This window comes from Aquarana catesbeiana, linkage group LG05 (genome assembly GCF_042186555.1).
Source record: "Aquarana catesbeiana isolate 2022-GZ linkage group LG05, ASM4218655v1, whole genome shotgun sequence".
In the NCBI taxonomy this organism is placed as follows: Eukaryota; Metazoa; Chordata; class Amphibia; order Anura; family Ranidae; genus Aquarana; species Aquarana catesbeiana.
Window position 1 is genome coordinate 568616968 of NC_133328.1, and position 27564 is coordinate 568644531.

The window sequence follows — 27564 nt, forward strand, 5'->3', positions numbered from 1 at the left end:
ACTAAAACAATAGCAGAAGACTAAAATGGGACTAAAACTAAAATGCTATTTTAGTCCTAAGACTAAAATTAAATATACATTTGCTGCTAAAATTAACACTGCTACAGAGTTACATAGTTACATAGTTAGTCAGGTTGAAAAAAGACACAAGTCCAAGTCTAGTTCAACCAAAAAAAATTCAATCCAATATACATAATCCTTCACCCACAGATTCAGAGGAAGGCGAAAAACCCCAGCAAAGCATGCTCCAATTTGTTACAGCAGGGGGAAAAATTCCTTCCTGAACCCCCAAGAGGCAATTGGATTTTCCCTGGATCAACTTTACCTATAAATTTTAGTACCCAGTTATATTATGTACATTTAGGAAAGAATCCAGGCCTTTTTTAAAGCAATCTACTTAAAAAAAAAAAGTACCATGTGCCTCTTAGCTACTTCTCTGATTAATGCTCTCCTTGCCCAGCCTGTCAGTTTAGGTGGATGGCCATGTCTTGGTTGGTTTGCAGTTGGGCCATCCTCTTTCCATTTTTGGATGATGGATTGAACAGTGCTCCGTGAGATGTTCAAAGCTTGGGATATTTTTTTATATCCTAATCCTGCTTTAAACTTCTCCACAACTTTATCCCTGACCTGTCTGGTGTGTTCCTTTGCCATCATGATGCTGTTTATTCACTAAGGTTCTCTAACAAACCTCTGAGGCTTCACAGAACAGCTGTATTTTTACTGAGATTAAATTACACACAGGTGGACTCTATTTACTAATTAGGTGGCTTCTTAAGTTAATTGGTTCCACTAGATTTTAGTTAAGGGTATCAGAGTAAAGGGGGCTGAATAAAAATGCACACCACACTTTTCAGATAATTATTTGTAAAAAATAAAAAAATAAATATTTATAATTTTCCTTCCACTTCACAATTATGTGCCACTTTGTGTTGGTCTATCACATAAAATCCCAACAAAATAAATTTACGTTTTTGGTTGTATTATGACAAAATAGGGAAAATTTCAAGGGGTATGAATACTTTTTCAAGGCACTGTACCTGTTGCACCCCCTACCGCCTTTCCAATGTGAATAGGTTTTTTTTTGCCTTCAGCCCACTGGATAGTTCTGTATATACAGCAAATATATGATCAGCAGAACCAATAGATTAGGTTCTTGTAACAGAGATGCTGAGGATGCACAGGAGTGCAGTGATTATTATATTTGTTTGGTTTGCTAGTGTAAAATAAGGGACTGGGGCAGGGAAAATTCTCAGTAAAGCTATAAAAAGTTTAAAGAAGGTTTCCACAAAAAACTGAAAATCCTTTTTCTCTTCAATTGTTCTTAATGGGAGTGGTCAATCTATATTTGGATTTCAGTCCACTAAGCACTTCAGATAATAGAGGGTTGAGATTTCTCCATTCTTTCCTTTCACATGGAGCCTTCGTTTCCATCTTATATTTCTCATATTAGTACTGTTTCTTGCAAAATATTAGCTTTCCAGATTTAAATTTTTAATACTTTTCCACAGGTGCCAATGCCAAGCTCAGATACCAGATCACCAGTGGAAATGCCAAGGGCATATTTGATGTGGAACCAGAGATCGGAGCAATATTTCTCACCCAGAGCCTGAATTATGAGCAGGACATGCTCTTTGAGTTAAGACTGGTGGCATCAGATGGTAAATGGGAAAATCACACTCTTGTGGTCATCAGCGTGGTCAATTTAAATGACGAGGCCCCGGTCTTCACACAGAATGAATATCATGATAGTATTCTGGAGGAACTGACAGAGCTCCCTGTACTGGTGCTGCAAGTAAGGACCCAAATAATTGCTGAACTTTTACTGTGAGTTTAAGAAATCTATACAGTGTGTATAATTTGTGTGCTGAGTTCACACGCAGCATGCACCCAACCCCTAGCTTCCTAAAAGACTCTGTAGTCCCTTTTTCATAAAGGTCAGAATACTTATTAAACTGTCACCCTGCCTCATGGAATACTACTGTGCACAAAAAAAAATCTGAGCGCTAAGGACTACTTACATATTGTCCCTGGGCTTGCTAGAGCTGATCTTTCTCCATTACCAAAATACAGTACAATGTCTTGTTCTGCACTGTACCTCTATGTGGAGACAGCCATCTTGATAGAGGATCAGCGATTTGCTTCCTCATGTCAGAACTAGTGGGGTAATAATGAAGAAGCTGCAGGATTATATGTAGAAATCACAGATCCACAGAATGGATGATGGATCAGCAAGCAGTAGGTGAGTTCTTTACCAATTTGTGGTATTGGTGAAGTGGACGTTTACAATCTGGTCATGTTCTTATGTGGTGGGGATGCCTGGATCACAAGACTGACTGAACAGAATTTCTAATCCCTTTGTATAGTTTTTTGTGTGTATATAGTTCTATTTGGATGTAAACTATTTTATTCTAGCTAAATTCCTGGACTCACTTTTAAAAATATCTTTATGCAGTAGATCTGTTTTTTTTTCCATGAACCCGTTTCCAATTTGATTAACATAGTATCCTTTGTATTTTTGTTTAATGATAAAGAAAATAGCCACTCATTTTTTTTTCTTTTGTTTGTTTTGTCCAGGTTTCTGCTACCGATCCTGACCAAGAAGCAGATCAGAGTGCTCTTCGTTACTCCTTGCATGGTCAGGGAGCCAACAGTGAGTTCATCATTGACCAGTACAATGGAAAAATATATGTACAGAAAACTGTAGACCGAGAACAGAGAGCAACTTGGCGCTTCCTGGTTCTTGCCACTGATGCAAATGGTGAAGGTTTGACTGGATTCGCTGATGTGATAGTTGATGTTAAAGATATAAATGACAATCCACCAATGTTCCTGTGCACCTCTGATGGCTGCTTTGTGGGCTATGTACCAGAAAATTCCCCTGCAGATACTACAGTGATGGAGATGACAGCTTTTGACTTGGATGACCCAAAATCTGGACAGAATGCCATTTTGACCTATAGAATTGTCCAGAATGTCAAAAATGAGATAAACCTTAATTTGTTTGGAATTCATCCTTCTACGGGCTCCATATACACTGTGCTGGGTTCTCTGGATAGGGAGAAGGAGGACAGATACCTGATTGTTGTAGAAGCTAAAGATGGAGGTGGCCTTTCTGGGACTGGAACTGCCACAATTATAGTATCTGACGTGAATGACCATGCCCCGGTATTCTCTCAGAAAATGTACACAGCCTCTGTTCCTGAATGTTCTAATGTTAACAGTGAGGTTACTGTTTTACATGCCTGGGACAATGATGAAGGGGAAAATGCAATGATGGTATTCAGCATTGCTGGAGGAGATGATGACCGCAAATTCTTTATAGAGACAGATAAGATCCATAAACGGGGGATCATTCGTCTCAGGAAAAAAGTGGACTATGAAAAACCCTACGAGAGATCATTTAATCTGACCGTAAAAGTTGAAGACATGGATTTCTTCAGTGTGGCCTACTGCATCATCCATGTTGAAGACTCAAATGATCATGCTCCAGTGTTCTATCAATATATGTACGAGTTGCCTCCAATGTCTGAAGATGTCTCCATTGGCACAACAGTGGTTCGGGTATCTGCAGTTGATTTGGATTCAGGAGTGAATGGTTTGTTCTCCTATCACATTCTGGACTCTTCTGATCCTGGTGGACAGTTCTTAGTTAATCATGATGGCCACGTTGTGGTCTCCAGGCCATTAGACAGGGAAGCATCTCCTTATCATCGGCTGGTGGTACTAGCCACAGACATGGGTGAGCCGGCCCTCACTGGAAGTGCAACCATTGTTTTCAGCCTTGAGGATATAAATGATAGTGCTCCTGAATTTGAAGTCCAATATAGTCCAATCATCTGGGAAAACTCAGAATATCCCCATGTTGTACAAATAAACAAAACATCAACATTATTATATGCTAAAGACAATGACACAGCAGTTAATGGTCCCCCATTTTCATTCTTCTTGTTAAGTGACACTGTGGCTACTGGTGATTGCAGTCTGACAGACTTTCACAATGGAAGTGCCATGATCACTGCTCTGCGCAGCTTTGACAGAGAAATACAAAAGGTGTTGTATTTACCGATTGTTATTACTGACAGTGGGAGTCCTCCTATCACATCAACAAATACATTGACAGTTGTAATCGGAGACAGAAATGATCATCCTCATTCTTCTGGACATATGGACTGTACGGTCTACTCATATAAGGGTAACAAATCTCAACTGCGCCTGTTGACAGGAAGCAGGGTTTCTTCTTTCCCTTTACATATACAAAGGATAATGCATCCTAGATACTGTATTTAAAGAAATTATCAGTTATCAGCAGAGAGGTCTGCAAACCTTTTAAAACATAAAATATAAATGAAATGTATATACAGTAGGTCATGGAGGACCAAAATGTCTTCAGTTTTCTCTATAAACTGTTGTAAGCATGGGTGTCGCTAGTGCTGGGCACATAATGCTTTTCCAACACGTCTAGCAGGGTTCCCCGTGTCCTGGCGCTACACCTGAGAAAACATATACCTGTGCTCAAATCTCAATAGCTTGAACATGTATTTAAACTATCAGGTGCCAAAGGGGTGTGACCACATATGAACACTACAAATTCTGGATGGACCCTTTGCACATTGCTACACACCCTTTCCAGCAAACTATGCAACGAAAAACAGGGATTTTTAGTTCATACATATTGCAATACATGCTTAAGCTGTTCTACTGCATCAAAGTAATCCCTCTTATGGCCAGTCCTACACTGCTTTATCACTGCAAATGCTATGGAGGACACCATGCCAACATGGGGCATCAAGACATAAGATGGGGGGAACTACTAGATTCAGGTCTGGTCACTGACCTGCGTTACAACAGAGAAAAGACAGTGGACACCATGCCAACATGGGGCATACAGACACAGTAATCAGTGGCTTTAGACACAGCTACTCCACCTTTCCGACAGGGATACAGTATCTTCCATAATACCTAACTGGACAGACTGACACTGTGCCAGTTTGTGAAATGCAAGCACAGAAGGAGGACAGAGCTGCCAAAATTGACAGGACAAGTGTGAATGAAAGGAATCGTTTTTATCAGAGCAGAAGTAATTCTAATGCCCTGTACACACGGTCGGATTTTCCGACAGAAAAGCTTGTTTTCGTGTGTGGGCTCCATCGGACTTTTTCCATCGGAATTTCCGACACACAAAGTTTGAGAGCAGGCTATAAAATTTTCCGACAACAAAATCTGTTTGTGTCAATTCCGACCATGTGTGGACAATTCCGACGCACAAATTGCCACGCATGCTCAGAATAAATTCCGAGACGGAACTGCTCGGTCTGGTAAAATTAGCGTTCATAATGGATATAGCATTTTCGTCACGCTGCAATGTTTTAAATTGTTTAATGCAGCGCACTCTCTTCTTCTTTATAATGCTAGAAGAATGAAGTTGTTTTGCTGCTCATTCACACAGACTTCTCACAAACTTCTTTCTTTATTATTTATCGTGATTTCATGAATATAATATTTTTATTTGTCACATCTCCCGAAAAGAATTACATTTTTTGATGTTTTTAGATTTTGTTTTTTTGTTTTTATTTTTTAAAAATCCTGAACTCCTGTTATTTTTTGTATATATTTTTTTAACTCCAGAATAGTTTTGGGTGTGTTTTGTGTGTCAAGTTACCACAACACCATTATTATCTTGTATTATTTTATCTCAAGGAGGTTGCTTGGTGTTGGTGTCCCTTGTTAATCTCACATTGTAGTTTTGAAATGTACCTGCCTCCTCACAAACAAACTGCCCTTTTTGAAGGAAAACACACATAGGCAAGTATAATAAAACAAACTAAAAAATTATTAAGGGGTCATAACCAAAGAAAGAGGAGGCATCGCTGGAGAAACAGCAGAAATTGGCGAAGCCTTTGGCCCCCAGGGCACACATCAATTATTTTACTGCAAAATTGGTGGCCTGAGGAGTCCATATATAAGGGAGTACAATCTGGTCCAGAAGTCCAAGAGATCATGAACAGCAGCAGATGACATTTAGTATCCCCAGGCTGTGGTCATACAAGAGCATGCATCTTTTGTCAGACCAGACTGAACCCAGGCCATCACTTTCTTGTCTTCCTTACACGCTTCCTTCCAGGCTGTGTCTGTGGTGTTGGAGGTGTGGCAGGAGGAGGAGGATGCAACTCACTCAGGTGGGTATTGGGTGTGATTTCGCCCCTTAACCCCTTATTTAATGTTTTATAAATGATTTCCTCACACATGAGGCGTTGGCCCTCCTGCATGTCCTGCAGTTTTGTGGCAGCCATGCAGGTAAAGGCCTCTTCACGAGTGGGGGTGGCTCTGAGGGACGCAGAAGCCTCCTGAATCAGCCTGAGCGATGACTCCTCCACGTTACTCCCCTTCCTGGGTCTTTTGTTTGGAAGGCGGAGGGGAGGGACCTGCGATTCTGTGAGGCTCCTACTGGGCCCTGCCACCTCCTGGCTGCCACTTACCCCCGCCTCCTGGCTGCCACTAACACCCGCCTCCTCCTGGCTGCCACTAACCCCGGCCTCCTCCTGTGTGCCACATTCCACAGCCTCCTCCTGGCTGAGGTCTTCCTGTGTATGAAAAAGGGACATAGTTTTATTTTTTTCTTCATCAATCACACACAATTTTCACCTCATGACTGTTGCAAATTGAATGTTAACAAATATAAAAGACTATCATTCTGAGCCCAGCATTTTTCATTCTTGTCCCAATTATTTTTGCCCACTACTGTCTAGTGATATGTAAAACACTTTATTAAATCAGCAATTAGTGATCAATAATAACATCTAGTAAACATCATTTATTTATTGACCAGAAATATGTTGAACAATGCTATACCTGGCTCAAGCTGGGCTCCTCCACTTCTTCCTGGCTGGAAGGCCCAGGTTGGACATCGGAAGCTTCAGCTGGGGTGAAAGATAGGGTGGAAGGCAGAGAGGAAGGAAGGGTTGAGAGGGATTCCCTGACTTTAGTCTGGTCTTACAGAAATCGCAGTCTCTCATAGTACCACAGCCTGGGGACTTAAACGTCATCTGCTACAGCTCCGGATCTCTGGGAATCCTGGACCTTCTTGCGCTCCCTAAGATAAGTGCTCCTCAGGCCACCAATTTTGGCTTTTAAATAGGGGATGGTTGCCGTGGGGACCACGGGCTTCACCAACTCCAGCAGTTTCTCCAGCGCTGCCTGCCTCTTTTGTTTATGATCATAATGCGGGTGTTTGACCTGCCACAGACAGGGCAGCTCCCTGTATTTGTCTATGAACAGGGGGAGGAAGTTGTGATCATTGAAGCCATCCATTTTATCTGCAATACACAAGACAAACCGTAATGTCAGGCTAAAGTCTCCTAATCTTTCCCAATATAGGCCTCAATCTATAAGCAGTATAGGCCCAAGTTTAAATGTTACCTTCGTTATCACGATCGGCGCTTCCAATACTCCTTCCTCCGCTCACAGATCGTACGTACGACGCACGCGTGTTATGCTTTATATACACTGCGTGAAACTCCGCCCGCCCCTGATGTTCTTTCTAGTTTATTCCCCGCCCCTTCTCGTTTGGCGCAGTGGGGAAGAGCACATGGCGGAGACACAGCAGGTGCGTGCTAATAGCAGCAACGAGGAGGAGGAGGAAAGGCCGGAGCCAGAAACGTCATGATCCCAGAAGAGATTTAAGGCATTAAATATGTCCTTTGTGGAGATGGTGGAGACGGTCGACATATTGAAGAGGGCCGACTATGACGGGAAGTATAGACCTTACCCCAACCCCAATGTCAGAAAGGCCAAGATCATGGCGAAAGTTGTGAAGAGTCTGCACAGAAATTTTGGGGTACAGCGATCCAAGGATCAACTGAGGAAGCGGTGGTCGGACCTCAAAATCAGGGAGCATGATCAGTATAGAAGGATCAGGAGAGTGCTGCAAAAAAGTAAGTAATTGTCCTTTGTTCCTATTCTTTATTTTTCTAACGTTCATGCTGCTCCATGTGCTTTTCTTTAGTGTTGTACATTTTAAAATGGCAACTTTCATGTTCATGGACACATTATTCGTTCGTAGGAAACATTGTTCGTTCGGCCAATAAAACACCATGTTTTGTCCAGATGCAGTTCAATACATTTTTTATGCCCTACTTCTCCTAAAATAAGTTTGTTGTCTAGATGGGTTTGTAACTAGAATGAAATGCAAACTAGATTCTGTGTAAGGAGAGGACACTCAGCAGCTGTTTACACATCTGGACGCTGGCGCACTAGTGTGGGACGACAGAACACCCTTTTTATTAGGGGGCCCCACACAGGTGCTCCAGTGTATACTATAGGGGTGTCTCCATCTGTGAAGCTTGTGCAAAACAGGTAAGTATTCAAGCTTTACAAAGGTCCAAAAATATTTCTTCATCTTGGAACTCTGCCAAAACAGACAATTGTACCCCACTTCTAAGCAATGTTTCATATTCCTATTTCTGCCATCAAATACATGTGTGCTAAGTATACCTATTTTGGTTCAAATAGGGGAGAAAAGACTTGGAGGACACCACTCATCAGAGGAGACCACGGACCCCCCACCTCAGGAAGAACGTGAAATTCCCCAAACCCAACCAGAGGAGGAAGAAGGAGACGTTGTGGAAATTGTCACCACAACAGGTGAGTGTCTGCGACCACAGCTTCAGGTAAGAGATGATGCCTGCATATTTATAATACATGGTGTGTTATTTTTTTTTTCTTTTAGGTGATCGTGATGTTGTGGAAGAGGAATGTCACTTCACCAGTGAAAGTGCCCAGATCCTCATCGGGGAGATAATGGGGTGTAATAGGGATTTGGAAAACATCAAGCAAAACATCAATGATGTTCAAAACAAAATGAAGAACATCATTGATGTTTTAGGGAGAATTTAAAACACCCAGAAATCCCTAACTTATTGCAGCTTTATTTATTGTTATTTTTATGACAAATTTTTGACATATTCTAGTAAAGCCAAATTTTGAAGATGCACACAGTGTGTCAACATGTGCTATCTGCCATCACGGGAGATCAATGTATGCGTTTTGTGGGTGCAACCCCTTCCTCAATAATACAGTAGCTGAGAGGAAGGGGTTGCACCCACAAAACACGTCCCTTGATCCCCCATGATGGCAGCTAGCACATGTTGACATTAGGCAATTTGTGTGCATCTTTCAAAAATTTCCAGGGGTGACTTCACCCTATCTGCTGAACGCAATATCAAACACAGTTTATAAATACTCATGTCTGATATTGCCTTCACTTTCTTGAAAAGTTGAACTTTGTAAGTTCCAGAGTTGTGTATTTTTTTATGGTTGTAAACATGCCTGTTTTACCTTAATAAAAGGCAATTTCTACTAATTTTAATGTGACCCAAAAAATTGTTAGACAACAAACATGTTGGTTTGTTCAAAAAACCTTTTAGAAATGCACATGTGACTGTGCTTTGATTAAAAAAGATTGATAATCAACAATGTGTGGCCTCTTCTTTCAATGCTCAAAAGCATTTTTTGGAGTAAAGTTGGTGTTTTCAGTGGCAATGGTGGTTATTTACTAAAGGCAACTCCACTTTGCACTACAAGTGCAGTTTCAGTGCAGTCTCAAGTGCACTTGTAGTGTAAAGTCTATTTTCCTTTAGTAAATAACACCCAACAGTGCTTTCTAATTTTCCACAATCACGCCATTTTCAGGACTCCACAAATTTAGGGCATGGTGTTGAAAATTATTATTATTATTGTCAGTAATGCATTACATACATTCACAATAAAAAAAAGGTGTGTGTAGCAGACCCACAACATAATAATTAATAGTTAGCCGAAGAAGAGATTGTCACCTCATGTGTCAACGAAATTTCGTTTGCACTGTTGAAGAAAAAGGCCAAAAAATTAGACCATTAATAAAAGATAACCGAGGAGACAGCTAAAAGAAAGCCAAGCAGGAAATCAAAGCAAATATTTGTTCAGTTTAAAATATATTATTATTTAAAAAATGTCTCAGACATTGCCTGGCATATCGATGGCCCCCCTACCCGCAAAGTATTCCATGTACCTTATACGCACCTCGCTGGCACTCTGGGGGGGCAAGCCAGGACGGCCAGCTTCAAGCGCCATCAGGGTTGGTTCATTAATATTAATTGCGGCCTCAGGCCCAACTGAGCCTGCATAGTTTCAAGAATTTCTCCTTAAAAAGTTGTGGAGAACACAGCAACACAGGATGATGTGATTCAGTTTATATTCCGCCATGTGTATGGGTGTAAGAAATAGGCGGAACCGGCTGGCCATTATTCCAAACGTGATCTCCACCACTCTTCTGGCTCTGGCCAGCCGGTAATTAAAAACCCTCTGGTCCGGGGTGAGGGTCCTCATAGGGAATGGCCGCATAAGATGGTCCCCCAGCACAAACGCTTCATCTGCAACAAAGACGAATGGGAGTACTTCCGCATGGTCTTCTGGAGGTGGCAAGCCCAAGCTGCCATTCTGGAGATGCCTGTAGAACTCTGTGTGGGCGATGACTCCACCATCTGACATCCGGCCATCCTTCCCCACTTCCACATACAGGAACTCGTAAGTAGCCGACACCACCGCCAACATCACAATACTATTGAACCCCTTGTAATTATAATAGTATGACCCCGAGTTGGGTGGTGGGACGATGTGGACGTGTTTCCCATCAATTGCCCCTACGCAGTTAGGAAAGTCCCACCGCTGGGCAAAGTGGGAGGCCACAGTCTGCCATTCCTGTGGGTTGGAAGGAAACTGTGGAGTCAAAAAGAACCAAAAATGAATCATTTTGCACATAAACATTGAAAGCAGATTAGACACAAACATTCTTGGCCAACATCAGTATAACATTTATTTTAGGGAGTATTTAAAGACAAAGGTATAAGGTCCACCTATCAGATTCCTCCCCCTCTCTCATGGGCGATTAAACATTTTTTAGGGGGGGAGATGTTTTGGACAGGTAACCCTCTCCACTTCATTGAGAGATGAATGCCTAAATAATGTGTATTACTTTGGCCAGCCCCTCCTTACTTACACTATTGGCAGCCCACTGTACAGGTAAGAAGTGTCATAATACAGATATATACATACATAAATACATACTGTACACATTTTAGCACATTTTTACATTCTGTTATTACCTATCAAGATAATAATAGGATACAAAAACTTGAAACAGTACCATTTGAAAGTATTCAGGCAGGCCCTTGCACTACATGCATTGGCGGAATTTATCCATAAATCTGACCACAAAAGAGGTAGGTATAGTTTGTATGGGTTTGGCAAAGTCAGCAGATAGAGGATTGGTATCAGCTGAGTTAGCAGTTGGAGGGGAGGGAGGGTTCCAAATGATTTTGGGACCCAAAAAGCCTCTGCCAGAATTTAAAGCACAAAAAACATTTTTAAACATTTTAGGGGGTATTTAGGGTAAAGCACTACTATGGAGCTGACAAAATACATTGTTAAGTGATTAGACGAGGTGGATATAAGCCCAGGAGAGCATGCTGGGGAGGTAAGTGAAGGCAAATATGCATGAAGGACAAAAAAAAATTGTAAAATAAAACCAGCATGCATGAGGACAAAGGGGACATTCACAGCATATTACAATCATGGTAATTAGGGAATAAGGAAAGAAATACATTACATTAGCAAACATTAAATACAATAAAATGTGATGTTAAAGGATAAAAATCTTACCTTAATATAGTCCTTCTGCAGGACCTGGATGGTGGCAGAACAGGTCTCTGGGATAATGATCCCTAGAGCCTGGGGGGAGATGCCTGTTGAGAACTTGAGGTCCTGCAGGCTTATCCCCGTCGCCAAGTACCGCAGGGTGGCGACTAGCCTCTGCTCCGTAGTGATGGTTTGCCACATGCAGGTATCCTGCCTGCTGATATAAGGGGTCAGCAAAGCCAACAAACGGTGAAATACGGGGTCCGTCATCCGGAGAAAGTTCCTGAAATCGTCAGGATTATTCTCACAGATCTCACGGAGCAAAGGCATGTGACAGAATTGGTCAAGCTGGAGCAACCAATTCTTGGTCCATGAACTCCTCCTCGCCCTGTTCATGGACTGGGCTTGTGTCAAAGTAAGAACCCCAACACCAAGCCCCCACACAGCACGAACTCTACGATGAGTGCGTACACGCAACATGGCTAGAAAACGGTCGGCTGGTCAGAACGAAGTAACAGAACGCACTGAAGAACAGCCAGGGCTGTGAAGAGCGACCTGAAAATCAGTAACGAACGGACAAGAACACAATAACAAATCAAATGGAACTCGCACGCACTGAAGACCAGATACAAACCCACAAGCACAAACTGAACACCAGAAATACGATCTGAAAACCACGAGTCTGAAAAAGCGCGAATCGTCTCTCACCAAACTTTTACTAACACGAGATTAGCAAAAGGAGCCCAAAGGGTGCCGCGCTTGGTTCTAAACTGGCCTTTTCTAGTCTCATCGTACGTGGTTTACGTCACCGTGTTCATGGCGATCAGAAATTCCGACAACTTTGTGCGACCGTGTGTACGCAAAACAAGTTTGAGCCAACATCCGTCGGAAAAAATCCATGGATTTTATTGTTGGAATGTTCGATCAATGTCCGACCATGTGTACAGGGCATAAGAGATGAGAATGACATCACAACCAGCATGCATTGCATAAAGCTTTCTATTGCATCAAAAGTGGTGGAATTCAAGAGAAAAATGTATGCAATACACACTGGTTGTGCCATTACCCTTTAGTCCACCTGGAGCAATATGAACTGGTATGTGTAGGACAAGCTGTTAGGTTTGTTTTCATTACCACAGTTATATAGATGTCAAATTACCAAGTACAGATAGACAACTTATTATGGAGTGTAGGCATAAACTTGATGTTCCAAAATAGCAATGTCAGTATTATACCATAATTATTTACACCCAGCTACACCTAATTTTTGAGGACCTTTCTGATATACAGTATGTAGATATGGCCATTGTAAAGATTATTTTTTTATTGTACTTTTGATCACACATTGACCTTATTGACATTGCACTTAAAGAGGAAGTAAACCCTCAGCAAAAAACGAAAAAAACAAAAAACCCTGCAAGACAAAGGCATAATTAGCTAGTATGCATAGCATACTAGCTAATCATGTATTACCTCAGATCGAAGCCCCCACATTGGTCCACGTCTCCCCTTCGACCGCCGACATGTTGTCCCATCACTCCGCGCATGCGTTAGAAAGTCTATCGGAAGTCCGTCAAAAGTTAGTCGAAAGTCAAGCTCTGGAAAGCCTACTAATCTCTACAAATGGCATCCTCCCCTGAGAGGGGGTGGCTGGTCAGAGTGAGCATCGGGGTCATGAATTGTTTGCAACTGTTTTCAACACTGCAGCCCCTGTTTATTTTACTAAAAAGATCTTTTTTCCTCAGCCATGATAGGTTTTTAAAAAAAAAAAGTTTATCGACTAATCGCATCCCAGTGTGGGTCAAAATGCGACAGGTTCTCTTCCATTACCCAGGACCCTCAAACTGAGGAACTAGTGGCAGGAGAAGTCGAATTCCCTCAGGGGACCGTGGTGAGGCTGATGACTCCTCTTCTGAGGTGTCAAATGTGGGAGAATCAGCTGGTTTCAATCTTAAGATTGATGGTGCAATTTCTTACTGAATGGTCCGCTCCACATTTATGTACCCTTAACTGGGTGTTTGGGTTCATAAAGCCTCCTCAAGCTGTGCATACCTTTTCCTGTCCATTCATTGTTGGAAAAGCTTTTTTGTATCTGAGAGGATCACCCAGATAAGCATTATTTTTCCTCCTAAAAAGTTTTCACACTTTATCCTATGGTAGAGGAAATTCACTAAGTAGGGTATACCAGCAATAATGCTGCTATATCCTCTGTTAATAAGAGTTTGACTTGTCCGGCAGACAATGCTCAAATGCTTAGGGATCCAACAGATAAAAAGTTGGAATTCCTATAAAAAAAAAAAAAACACCTTTTTCTCTGGCGCTGACAGTAATTGCTTAATCGTTGAGAGACCAGTTTAAACAGGTGTTCAAGGTTATCCTGCTCAGCAGGCCCAGGATCTGGTAGCTTTATGTTTGCAATAGTTGCAAACAGAGATTCTATCCTTCAGGCCTTGCGCCCTTCGATAAGCACCATGCAGAAGCTCCTGGCTAGTCTTCCTTTTTGTGGGGAAACAGCTATTTGGGGATGTTTTGGATAATACATCCAAAGAAATTCTAGTGGAAAAAGTACCCCTTTTTGCCATTTAAGAAAAGGAGTAAATGTATTTTAGTTTTAAAGCTCCTTCTGTGCATCAGCCTCCAGGCAGTCACGACGGCTTCTGCCGTCAGGTTCAAAAGGTAAACCTCAGGGTTAACCCCAGGGACAAAAGAGGTCTTGGGGGAGAAAACCTACAAGATACTAAAGCCTCCTTATAAGGAGGTGCCCCCGCTCGCTCAATAGGGGGAATTATTCTGCAGTTCTCAAGGACCTGGCAGGAAGAGTGTCAAGACGAATAGGGGACTTCCTCAATAGCTCCAAGGTACAAACTGGAGTTCCAAGTCTTTCTCTCAAGCATTGGACCATCTTTTGGCAAAAAGTGATCATGATGGCCCCCATGTAAGAGCAGAGGTTGGGGTTTGGTTAAATCCAAATGGATATTCTGGATCTCAAAAATCTATATTCAATTCCTTAATATAACCACTCTATTTTCGCATGGAGTCAATCCAATCAGTTATCTCCATCCTACAAGGAGGAGAACTTTTGGTGTCAATCGATTTCAAAGATGCATACCTTCATATGCCTATTTCCTCGCTCACTAGTAATATCAACTTTTCAAGATGGAAAATCTTCATTTTCAGTGTGTCGCTCTGCTTTCCGGTCTAGCTACTGCACCTTGAGTGTTTACAAAGGTTCTGGTCCCTCTTCTAGCCAGATTAAGGGCCCAAGGTATAACGATTATGGTTTGCCTGGACGATCTGTTCTTGATAGTCCGGTCGGTAGCCTGCTTAGACCAAAGTATGGTCACCACATTTAACTACCTGGAATATCTAGGTCGGATTCTCAACCTAGGAGAAATCTTCTTTAAAACCATGAAGGCTAAAATACTTGGGTCTGATCATAGGTACACCCAGAAAAGGGTATTCTTGCCCCAGGCAAAGATCAGCGCCATAAAGGAACTGATTTAGGTGGTTGAAGCAAGATGAATTCTTCTATTCAACTTTGCATGAGGTTGTTGGGAAAGATTGCGGCTTCATTCAAGGCCATTCCTTATGCTCAGTTTCATTCGAGACTGCTGCAAAACAGTATTCTATCGGCTTGGAACAAAGGGTTCAAGCTCTAGATTCCCAGTGTGTCTGACTCCAAAGCCTACGGCCACATCACCCTGAAAGCGCCAGATCTCATCTGATCTTGGAGGCTAAGCAGGGTTGGGCCTGGTTAGTACCCGGATGGGCCACCTGGAAATACCAGGTGCTGTAGGCTGGGTACGCCGGAGCCTCAGTTTATGGTTAATATCCAAAAATCTGCAAAGGGGAAAATCCTTCCTTCAGTTACCACAGAAGTGGCCCAGATCAAAAACGGCCTTGCCCATTATCATTCTAGAAATTCAGGCAGAGCACCTGAACGTTCAGTTTACAGTATTGTCCTGCCAGGATTCAATCCGACTATGCCACAGCAATGGCCTATTTTAATCACCAAGGGAGCACAAGAAGTTGTGCGGCCCAGAGAAAGGTGAATCATATCCTATCTTGGGCAGAAACAATGTACTTTGCCTATCGGCGGTCTTCATTCTAGGAATAGAAAATTGGCAGGCGGACTACTTGAGTCGCCAGCAGTTGTTCCCGGGAGAATGGTTCCTTCACCCCGATATCTTCCTGTCAATATGTCAAAGATGGGGGATCCCGGACAGAGATCTGTTTACGTCCAGGTTCAACAAAGAAATTGACAACTTTGTGTCAAAAACAAAGAATCCGCTAGCATGCGGAACAGATGCCTTGCTATTCCCGTGGAATTGGTTCTCACTGATTTATGCATTCCCTCCTATTCTGCCTGCTTCCACGACTTCTTTGCAGGATCAAGCAGGAAGGGAAGTAGGTGATTCTTATGGCCCCCAGCGTGGCCCAGGAAATCTTGGCATGCAGAGATCGTAAAGATGACAGCAGGGGACCCATGGACCCTACCGCCACGGCCAGACCTTCTTTCGCAAGGTCCATCCTACTTTACAAATGCTAAATTTAACGGTTTGGCTATTGAGACCCACACTTTGAAGAAACATGGGCTGTCAGGTTCAGTGGTTTCTATCTTGGTTAATGCAAGGGAGCCGGCCTCCATAATTATATATTATGGTGTCTGGGAAGCATATGTCTCCTGGTGTGAAACCAGGGGTTGCACCCCAGGAAATAGGTCAAAGGTAGAATCCTTGACTTTCTACAGATGGGGTGAGACATAAAGCTGGCCTTGAGTGCTTTCTAAGGACAGGTCTCGGCCTTATCAGTATTATTTTAACGACCACTTGCTTCACTTTCTCTGGTTCGTAACTTTATTCGGGGGTAACACGGCTTAATCCCCGGTTAGGTCACCTCTGAACCTTTGGGAAGTTAGTTTTGGCGGGATTACAAAACAGCCTTTTTTTGGACCAATACGACATATTACCTTGGTCCTTTTTTTAACAAGGAAACTATTTTTTTCTGGTAACCATATCTGCTGCAAGAAGGGTATCAGAATTGGCTGTTTTTTCTTGTAAAGAGCCATATTATTATTGTTCACAAGGATAAGGTAGTATTGTGTCCTCATCCTAACTTTTTACTGAAGGTAGTATCAGGTTTTTATCTAAACCAGGATATTGTTCTATCTTCATTTTTTCCAGAACCCTGTTCTATGGAAGAAAAACCACTACATTTTCTTGATGTGGTGAGAGCAGTCTACTTAAAGACGACTGCTCAGATTCTGAAAACGGATGTTTTGTTCGTATTGCCTGAAGGTCCTAAAAGAGGACAGGCAGCATGGAAATCTACTATTCTAAATGGATTCAACAAGTAATCGTTCTAGCGTATGGTTTAATGAGGTAGTTTATACCTTCTCAAATCAAAACGCACTCCTCTAGGGCTAGTGCTTCTTGGGCAGTGCATCACCAAGCCTCCATGGCTCAAATCTGCAAGGCCGCAACTTGGTCTACAATCCATACATTTACCAGATTCTATCAGTTAGATGTAAAAAGACATGAGGATGTCGCCTTTGGGCGCAGTGTACTGCAGGCAGCAGTATAAGTCATCTGATCTCATGGTGCCCTACTTTTGTTGTGTCTCTCTCCCCTCAGTTGGCATTGCTCTGGGACATCCCACAAAGTAATTACTATGGCTCTGTGTCCCGTGATGTACGATTAAAGAAAATAGGATTTTTATAACAGCTTACCTGTAAAATCCTTTTCTTTTGAAGTACATCACGGGACACAGAGGTCCCGCCCCTCTTTCCAGTATAGACGTGTATTGCTTTGCCTACAAAACTGACATGCTCCCGGTATGGGAGGGGTTATATAGGGAGGCAACTTCCTATTTAGGGTGTGCCAGTGTCCAGCACCTGAAGGTGGACTATAACCCACATAGTTATTACTATGGCTCTGTGTCCTGTGATGTACTTCAAAAGAAAAGGATTTTACAGGTAAGCTGTTATAAAAATCCTATTTTTCTGCCATTCTGAAAATTGTGATTTGTAACATTACTGATCGAACAAAACACCAACACCATACAATACAATATTTGAGCTATAGGATGGCTGTTATATACAGTATATATGAGTGCATACAGCTCTTAGAAGTGCAGAAATCGCTTTTGCAGGATATGTTACTGAATTGTAAACATGGAGGTACACAGTAACGTCTAAGCATAATGAAAGAGTGTATAATTAAGTCAGAGAAGTAGAGGTGCCATTGTGTGGAGTATAAGCCAATTATTATTATTATTATACAGGATTTATATAGCGCCGACAGTTTACGCAGTGCTTTACAACAGGAGGGCAGACAGTACAATTACAATACAATTCAATACAGGAGGAATCAGAGGGCCCTGCTCGTTAGAGCTCAATCTTGGAGGGAGGGTCAAGTTATACAAGAGGGTAACAGCTGTGGGGGATGAGCTAATGGAGAAAACAGTGCAGTTGTTAGATGGAGGCAGGATAGGCTTCTCTGAAGAGGAAAGTTTTCAGGGATCCCCTAAAGGTGGATAAATTTGGAGACAGTCTGACAGATTGGGGTAGGGAATTCCAGAGTATGGGCGAGGCTCGGGAGAAGTCCTGGAGGCGGATATGGGAGGAGGTGATGAGGGAGCTAGAGAGCAGGAGGTCTTGGGAGGAACGGAGACGGCGATTAGGTTGGTATTAGATCACTGGCCAATTTGATAGACTTTACTGCAGAGTTGCCCTCTCATAGAGCTTTTGAAATACACAGACAACCTAATAGGGGAATGAAGAGCATTCCAGAGTAAATGTAATAATAATAAATGTGGGAGATGTCTTGGATATTTTATTGGAGTGGTAGTGAAGATAACAGTAGCAGATGTGGAGAGCAGTCTTGAAGTACATGTAAAAGCTATGAGACAAAGACGATCTAAAAGCGCCTTAAGAGAGAGATGGCACTAAGATACATACTAACTTTACCTTGGAGCAGTTAACCATATAAAGAAATGTTAGCAATTCAAATGCCCTGTACACACGATCGGACATTGATCAGACATTCCGACGACAAAATCCGTCTGATTTTTTCCGACGGATTTTGGGCCAAACATGTCTTGCATACACACAGTCGCACAAAGTTGTCGGAAAATCCGATCGTTCTGAACGCAGTGGCGTAAAACACATATGTCGGGACTATAAACAGGGCAGTAGCCAATAGCTTTAGTCTCTTCAATTATTCTGAGCATGCGTGGCACTTTGTGCGTCGGATTTGTATACACACGATCGGAATTTAAACAATCTGATTTTGTTGTGGGAAAATTTTATATCCTGCTCTCAAACTTTGTGTGTCGGAAATTCCGACGGAAAAAGTCAGATGAAGTCCCACACACGATCGGAATTTCCGACAACACAATCCGATTGCACTTTTTCCATCGGAAAATCCGACCGTGTGTACAGGGCAATAGAGAGAATCTCTTCTTCTGCATAACAGAAAATTCAGCAAGAAGATGAAAAGTTTATGGTGGGGCTGATCCAGATTCATTAACTTTTATGGGGAGATCATGATCCTGGAGCACCAAGAAACAACTGACTAGTAGTAGGTTTGTCCTTTAATGCCCCGTACACACGGTCGGATTTTCCGACGGAAAATGTGTGATAGGACCTTGTTGTCGGAAATTCCGACCATGTGTAGGCTCCATCACACATTTTCCATCGGATTTTCCGACACACAAAGTTTGAGAGCAGGATATAAAATTTTCCGACAACAAAATTGTTGTCGGAAATTCCGATCGTGTGTACACAAATCCTACACACAAAGTGCCACACATGCTCAGAATAAATAAAGAGATGAAAGCTATTGGCCACTGCCCCGTTTATAGTCCCGACGTACGTGTTTTACGTCACCGCATTCAGAACGATCAGATTTTCCGACAACTTTGTGTGACCGTGTGTATGCAAGACAAGTTTGAGCCAACATCCGTCGGAAAAAATCCTAGGATTTTGTTGTCGGAATGTCCGAACAAAGTCCGACCGTGTGTACGGGGCATTAGAGTGATAATTCCAAACATGTGACTATTTATGTGCCCATGGAAAGCCACCATTACTGCATAAATGTATTTCCTAGTTATAAAATAGACATAGTTCTTCTTCCCAAAAAACGTACTGTATCATAATACAATCAACCTTTCCTCCACAAATGAAAAATACCATTTTATTTCTCCAAGGGATTCTGCCAGCTGTTGCTCTTGGAAAAGTTGTAGCACCAGACCAAGATGACTGGGAACACAAATTGTATCAACTAGAAAGTAAATCAAGGTAGGTAAAATAATAAAAAGAGAAAAGAACATGAATGATGTGCAAAGTGCACTGCAGTGACCCATAGTATTCAATCAGAAATCTCCTCTATACCTACTTGCTGAATGAGTGAACCATACACAAGCTGAGAAACCTATTGACAAGCAGACACTGTGAAGAATAAGCTGTCATATGCTTTCCTTTAGAACTGGCCTATGTTAATGTCTGTTTTATTTGGTGCCATCAAGATCTTCAGTGCTTGGTCTTTAGCAATAACATTAAAACATGCACAAATATATGGAACATCATGAATAAGAAATCTGCCCAAAAGAGCTTACAGTCTAAAATCTAAGTCTACGCATATTTACAACACTGGCTACATGCGCTCAATAATAATTAAATTTCCTGTGTGATTTTTAAGGGCACAATAACATATTGTCCTTGGCTGGCCCTTGTGGCTGTTCTTTACTGGGAAGTGTAAACTCTGGAAAAAGCAATGATATAAATGCTGTCAAGCTATATACACTATGGGGGTAACTTATGAAAGGCATATCCACTTTCCACTGAAAGTGCACTTGGAAGTGCAGTTGCTCTAAATCTAAGGGGTAGATCTGAAATGAGTGGAAGCTCTGCTGATTTTATCATCCAACCATGTGCAAGCTAAAATGCTGTTTTTTATTTTCCTCGCATGTCCCACTTTCAAGTGCACTTGCAGTGTAAAGTGGATATTCCTTTAGTAAATAACCCCCAATATTTATTTTTATGCTTATAACATATTTCATTTAATGTATATTATGCTGTATTTAGCTACACTTCAACACATCAAGGTAACCTTAATGCAATTACATTGCAGGATTTTCACTCTCCATGATGCCACCGGCATGCTGACCATCAGAGAAGGGGCTCTGCCAGGGACCTATAAAATGAGGGTGAGAATGACAGATGGCATGTGGCCTGATGTGGTCTCTACAGTTAAGGTTGTGCTCACTGACATTACTGAGAAAGAAGCTCATAACGCTGGAGCCATAAGACTGCAAGGTGAGGAAAGCCCCGCAACTGTCCACAAAACTTCCAACATGTATGGCCAACATAAGAATTGGGTTACACAAAGATGGGCTTTGAAAAAAATACAGAAACATTTCCAGTTTAAAGAATGGGCAAATTAAGTCTGATTTCATGCATTCCTGTTATCTTTTTGTTCGGTAAGCTAATGGCTTCTTTTAGCGCAGCTGAAATAGTGAAACATGTGAAAAGAAGGCTAGAGCTCTACCTGTTGGTTGGATAGAAGTATGCAGTAGTTCATATCTACCTGTGTAAAAAAAGGAAATATATGTTTTACCATGTTTATTTTTCATCTAAAAGTACTAAAACATGTTCCAATGTCTTTTATCTCCAGGTATCACAGCTGAAGAATTCATAGCTCAGACACCCAGCATTGGAAGTAGATATGAACAGATGAGGGATCTGCTGTCAGACATAATCCCCTGTAGATGGGAGAATGTGAACCTGTTCAGTGTATTGAATGTTCCTGACCTGGATAACACAACTGATGTCTGGTTTACAGTGTCCGGACCTCCCTATTACCAGGCTGAAAAACTGAATGGAATTGTGGCTTCCCACCTAGACAAGGTGTGATACAATCTTTCCACTGTTCAATCTTAGTTCTGCCAACATGGCTCAATCGATTAAATACTCTGCCATGTTCTTCGCCTTTTCTTTCTGGTTGAAACTCCCTGATAAACAAACTGTTTGCAAGAGATCATTGAGAGAGGTTAATCACAGCAGTTAACCAGATTCCTGCTAAAAAGTAGAAGTAAACCCATCACTTTACCAGTTCCCTAAAATACTTACATTCAAATAATGCTGTAAATGATAATCACAATTGCTTGTGCTCTCAGCCAAACTGTCAACAAAACTTATAGAGAGTGGGCAACATTAGAGGGTATGGAAGCTTCATATAACAGTAGTTTATAGTGCATAGCTATTATAGTTGTACTTAGTTAAAGCTGAACTCCAGGAAAATATAAAAGGCACAAATAATTTCAGCTCTGTAATCATGTTTCTTTAAATGCAAGCAATGTAAATCCTCAATTTGACTCTGTAGTAGCTTTTTGCAATCTACTGTACAGTTGAGCTCAGAAAAGGGAGGGAGAACCAGCACAAGGAGCCAATTAGGTGTGATGCAGCGCAAAAAAACAAGCTGATAGGAGGAGAGAGCAGAATGACACATAAATTAATTCATCGGTATGCTGCGTTTCCTGCCTTTTCCACCCTCAATATTTTCTGGGTCAATGACCAGGTACAAGTATGCAGCAAGAAGGACAGAGTGAGGTCTACATCTTACCTGGTAGCCAGACCTTGCTATTAGTCTCAGCTATCCACAGGAGTTTATATATGTGAGCTGAGGCTCAGGACTCTCTCTCTCTCTCTGCTGTAAGAGCCTGCTGCTGTGTGAAAAGAGGTACAAGAATGGCCTGTTTGTTTTGGGGAACCCATTAAGGGGCTACACCGTTAGTCAGGACCTGACATGAATTTAGATAGTGACTTGGACAAGCAGATGTTTTGTTTGTTTTATGTTATGGACTGAATAAAAGCACAGGGCAAACCTACTTGGACTTTTCCAGGGTGTTCAAGTTTTGTGCATGGTTCACCACCAATACCAGCTACTTTTTCCCCTCTTACCAAAAAAAAAAAAAATGCATGAAACATGTTTTAAAAATGACATTTGAGATTTGTTGACTATGTATATAATCTAGTATTGTCCATTTTTGTTTCATAATCAGTAACAAGTGTCTAATGTACATAAGAGGGCATGACATTATATTTTCCACAGATAGAATCTGCACTGGGGGTACAAGTGGATACGATTGGAGAAGACGAGTGTGATAAGGCACAGTGCAGCCACAAGACTGGATGTATCATTGGGAAAACATACAAACACATGCCCACTATGATCAGATCCCCCAACGTCTCCTTTGGATCAGTGACTGTGGTGACACAAGTCCAGTGCTCCTGTGCTGCCCGAGAGTATCGGCATCTATCCTGCTCCTCCTATCCAGTCAACCCGTGCATTAATGGAGGCACCTGCATAGACACTGCACTTGGATATAGGTAAGGTATGGATTATGCTAATAAGCAAAAAAAAATACATGAATGTTTCCACACTGCAATTTTATCCAGGGGACAATACAATTGTGTTGTAGCCAGAAAATTTTACCTCAGTCTAAATGTTGTGTAAAGTACTGTAGCCAAATTCCAGAGAAATCCTCACTAGTGGGGTGGGTCTTATTTCTGAAACCTGTGCGGGACAACTTTACTAATGTGACACTAATCACATTCAAGCATCCAAAGCAGACTTGCCAATCTGATTGGTGGTTGGAAAGGGATTCTTAGTACAATGGACAGGGTTCACAGTTGCTAAATTGATGAAGGGGATGAGTATCCCCAAAATGTGTTTCCAAGCAACATTATCCTGGAATTGCACATAGGCATGGTTTCTACCAAGGGGAGAAATCTGAAGACTCAGCAAGAGGTGTGTGTCTCTTCCAATGTCAGTGTGCATTCCAACCACCAGTCTCTCAGCTACACTCTATCTGGACACCTGTGCTGGTGGCTTCAGCGGCAGTACCAGCTACATGTTGCCTCTTACTAGATACTCATTGTGCAAAGATTTTAATCTGTGAGTGTTTTATTTTTTACTTTTAACATTAAAGACAGCTACCCAACTTCAGTGTGCTCCTTCTTGAGCTTTGATATTTTAATTTTCTAAGAGCAGTCCTCTCTGTTTCTCTGCAAGGCAAGACCATTTGTCATTTCTTCATCCATAAATTGATTGTATTGTATGTAGCTGTGATGTTTGGGCTTGTTTAGCTCAAATGTAGCACTCACCAGTTGAAAGAAAAAGTTCATACCAGAACAAATGGCTTCCCTCGCAGGGGTTTCCACTATCCTGGCTCTTTAGCTGCGCCGCTGCTCAGGCCTGGTTCCTCGGTCCTCTTGACCATCTAACACAGCATCCTCCACAGCATCCCCATGTTCTGGTACAAACACTGTACCTCTGTCAGCTATCTTCTCCTGCTTCCTGCTGCTCTGATCCTCAGGCTTGGGCTCTCTGTCTGTCCTCCTTTCATAGTCTACATCATGCAGACATGCACACTTCTGGCTGCTCCCTTACAACCCCACTAACTCCTTGGGAGGGTGGAACCCCCGAAACCCTAGTCCTGATTCTCCTAAAAACCTGGCTCACACCTGCACCATAAGTCTGCCAGTTATTCTCAAGACCAGGACCCGGGATTGGAGATTTCATCCCACCCAAGTCTTTAAGAAATCTCCAGGCTCCAGGTCCCAAACCGGGTTTTACTAATCACTGAGGAAACTGAAAAAACTGTTTCTTCCAAATGAAACAAGCACCTACAACCCCTCAACCTGCCTACGATAGTTGAGAATCCTGGGTGAAACAAAACCCCTTTTTTTAAGTAGTCTTTCTTTATTCAATATGTAAAAAACAAAACATAAGACATTTAGACAAGAAACCATAAAAAGGCAAAATAAAGTTATCCCTTGGGTAGCAGGCCCAGCAGGAGTAAAATTTTTTTCCAGAGGGACCCACAGTTTAGTCATTACCCCATGATGCCAGTCCAATATCCGTTGTAAGACATTAGCCTCATAATATTTATGAATAGTAGGCACCCCCAAGTCTTCCGTCTGCTTGGAGTGCTGCAGGGTTACGGAGAGCCAAACACGGGCTCCGTCCATGCCATATATATCTCAGAAACGACTGTTAAGGGTCGAGAAGAAGGATATGGGCAGCGAGATGGGCACCATTTACAAGTAGAAGAGGATTCTTGGTAGCACATTCATTTTTAGCACACTGACTCGGCCCATCCATGAGAATGTCGCCCTGTCCCATTTTTGCAGGTCCACCCTTATGGTAGAGAGTAGTGGAGTATAGTTAGCGGTATATAATTGAGAGAAATGAGGTGGGAAGATGCCTAAGTATTTCAAGGAGGAATTGCACCAAGAAAAAGAAAAGGAGGATTGCAGCCGTGTTTGTAAGTCCCCTGGAATATTCAAAGGCAGGATCTCAGATTTAATGTAATTAATTTTAAAATTCGAGATCTCATGAAAATGTCGCAATTCAGCCATGATATTGGGAAGGGAAACCAACGGGTCAGAGACATAAAACAGGACATAATCTGCATAAGCGGACAATTTGTGCTCCACAGACCCCACCTTCAGTCCCTTAACACTGGGATTTAAGCGTATCCTGTTCAGCAGAGGTTCAAGGGTGAGTGCAAATTTAGGGGGGAGGGTGGACATCCTTGCCGCGTTCTATTACAGATGGGAAACGGGTCAGAGAGCACACCATTCACTTTAACTCGGTCTCTGGGGAACCATAAAATGATGCCGTCCTGGCGAGCATGCTGGGGCCCAGACACAGTTTAGTCAGAATCGACCACAGGAATGTCCAGTCTACCCTTTCAAATGCTTTTTCAGAGTCTGTGGAGAGTAAGAGACAGAGTGGCTGGTCGGTCTGTAGTCAGGCCCAATGTATCAACTGGATGGCACGATTGGAATTGTCCCTGGCTTCTCTTCCCATAATGAAACCTGTCTGGTAAGGATGAATAATTGTGGGCATTATGGGTTTGAGGCGGTTAGCTAGAATCTTTGCTAATATTTTAATATCGGTGTTCAGGAGCGAAATTGGCCTGTAACTACTGGGAGCAGTAGGATCTTTTCCTTCCTTGGGAATTACTGAGATGTGGGCGTGTAATCCCTCTTTAGGTATTACAGTCCCCGCTGCCAGAGCAATCAAGTAGGTACACATTAGATTAGCTAGTAGCGAGTGAAAAGTGCAATAATAGGCATTCGTGAACCCATCAGGCCCCAGGCTTTTCCCTTTCGGGAGGTCTTTAATGACAGCCGCCAGTTCTGACAATGTAATTGGCGTTTCCAATTGTGTACTAACCTCCGTACTGAGCTGTGAGGAATGAGCTTCCTCTAAATATCGCTGAATATGGTCCGCCTTCTGCTCCGCGTGCAGACCAGAAAATGTACCGGGTAGTTGATAAAGCCGGGCATAATAGTCCTGGAAGACCGCAGCTATCTTGGAGGGGTGAATCACAGTAGACCCTGAAGTTGTGTGGACCTTATGCACATGTCCTGAGGCTCGTTGTTGTCTAAGGGCTCTAGCAAGTAGTTTCCCACATTTGTTCCCATACTCATAGAACTTATGGGAAACATGTCGTAGACGGGCTCAAATCCAGGCATCTAAGAGATTGGCCAGCTCCGAGCGTAAGGATCGAAGTTCCACAGCCTACTTCGGGGTAGTATTGCGTTTGTGTCTAAGTTCTGCAGATTGGATTTTCAGCAATAGGTTCTGCAATTCCCCTTCCTGTATCCTTTTTAGTCTAGACCCAAAGTATCGAGATATCGAATCCGATACCTGTTTAGCGCCACCACATCATCTAAGATATTCTCCTTCAGACTCCAAGTCCACGACTTTTGGTCAGGGGATAGGGGATGTAAGTTAATAGAAACTGGGGCGTGATCAGATATCGTTAGTGAGCCAATCGACGCACCAGAGAGAGACTCCAATGAATACTGATCCATCAGCAGTAAATCTATGCAAGTGTAAATGACATGGGTCGCTGAGTAGTAGCTGAAGTCTTTATCAGTAGGATTAAGTATCCTCCAGCAGTCGAACCAGATGGTGAGCGTGTAGGGATTTCTTAAAGTGTTTGAGGAAGGCAAAGGAATAAGTGGAGTGTCCTGTGGATGTATCTGGCTGGGGCTCCAGACATACGTTGAAGTCACCCCCCAATATCAATTGGCTCCCCAGGAAAGCCGAGAGTGACTCCAAGACAGAGTCTAGAAAGATAAGTTGTCGAGTATTGGGGGGGGTACACTGCTGCAAAAGTATATTTGCGGTCTAGAATGGTGCCCTTCAAACACACAAATCTGCCATTAGGATCAGCTAAGTGTTCCTGCAAGACAAATGGGCATTGCTTGTGTATAGCTATGGCTACCCCCCGACTTAGGACGTGGAGAATTACTGAGGAACCATTGATTGTATAGCTGTGTAGGCAACCGTGGGACCAAATCAATGTGAAAATGAGTCTCCTGCAATAAAAGTATATGCGCCCCCAGCCTCTTCGTCTCGAGTCACAACTTACTGCGCTTACAAGGCGACTTCAGACTGCAGACATTGTAGGACACGATTTTCAGGGAAGCCATGACGAGAGGTGGAGCTTGGGACTTTGTTGATCACCACATGAACAGAGAGAGACCTGCAGACCTCAATGAACTGACCCACAAGATAAGTGCTGAAAAAACAAGAGACACATAAAAAACAAAGAAAAAAAACACTCAACAAAGTAGTACGAGAAAACAAAACTCTGAAAAAATAGTCGAGCATCCAAGCTCCACTAGTCGGGGGTCTCCCCCACCTCTCCCAATCAAGGAGAGAGTGGAGGCCAGTGACCAGGGAGAGACCCCAAAACAGGGACATAACTCCAAGGAGTTGACCTATTGGGGAGAAGTGACACTCAGAGCAAAGGAGAGGTCCTGCTGCTGAGTATGTGTAAACCTATAACATCAGTGATATCAAGTTCAAA

General features: G+C 42.4%; 1 protein-coding gene and 1 pseudogene across 2 annotated transcripts in view; both read left to right on the plus strand.

Annotated features, from left to right (window-relative positions):
• The window catches only part of LOC141145371 (neural-cadherin-like), a 159294-nt gene that overhangs the window by 67108 nt on the left and 64622 nt on the right, over nucleotides 1–27564 (plus strand). For both annotated transcript variants that reach the window (XM_073631991.1, XM_073631992.1), the window contains exons 17-22: nucleotides 1509–1792; nucleotides 2575–4192; nucleotides 19879–19969; nucleotides 20802–20986; nucleotides 21345–21577; nucleotides 22782–23059. In XM_073631991.1, the coding sequence (XP_073488092.1) occupies nucleotides 1509–1792; nucleotides 2575–4192; nucleotides 19879–19969; nucleotides 20802–20986; nucleotides 21345–21577; nucleotides 22782–23059 (2689 nt within the window). The remainder of the gene's footprint in view (nucleotides 1–1508; nucleotides 1793–2574; nucleotides 4193–19878; nucleotides 19970–20801; nucleotides 20987–21344; nucleotides 21578–22781; nucleotides 23060–27564) is intronic.
• On the plus strand, nucleotides 15354–15469 carry LOC141146333 (5S ribosomal RNA; annotated as a pseudogene).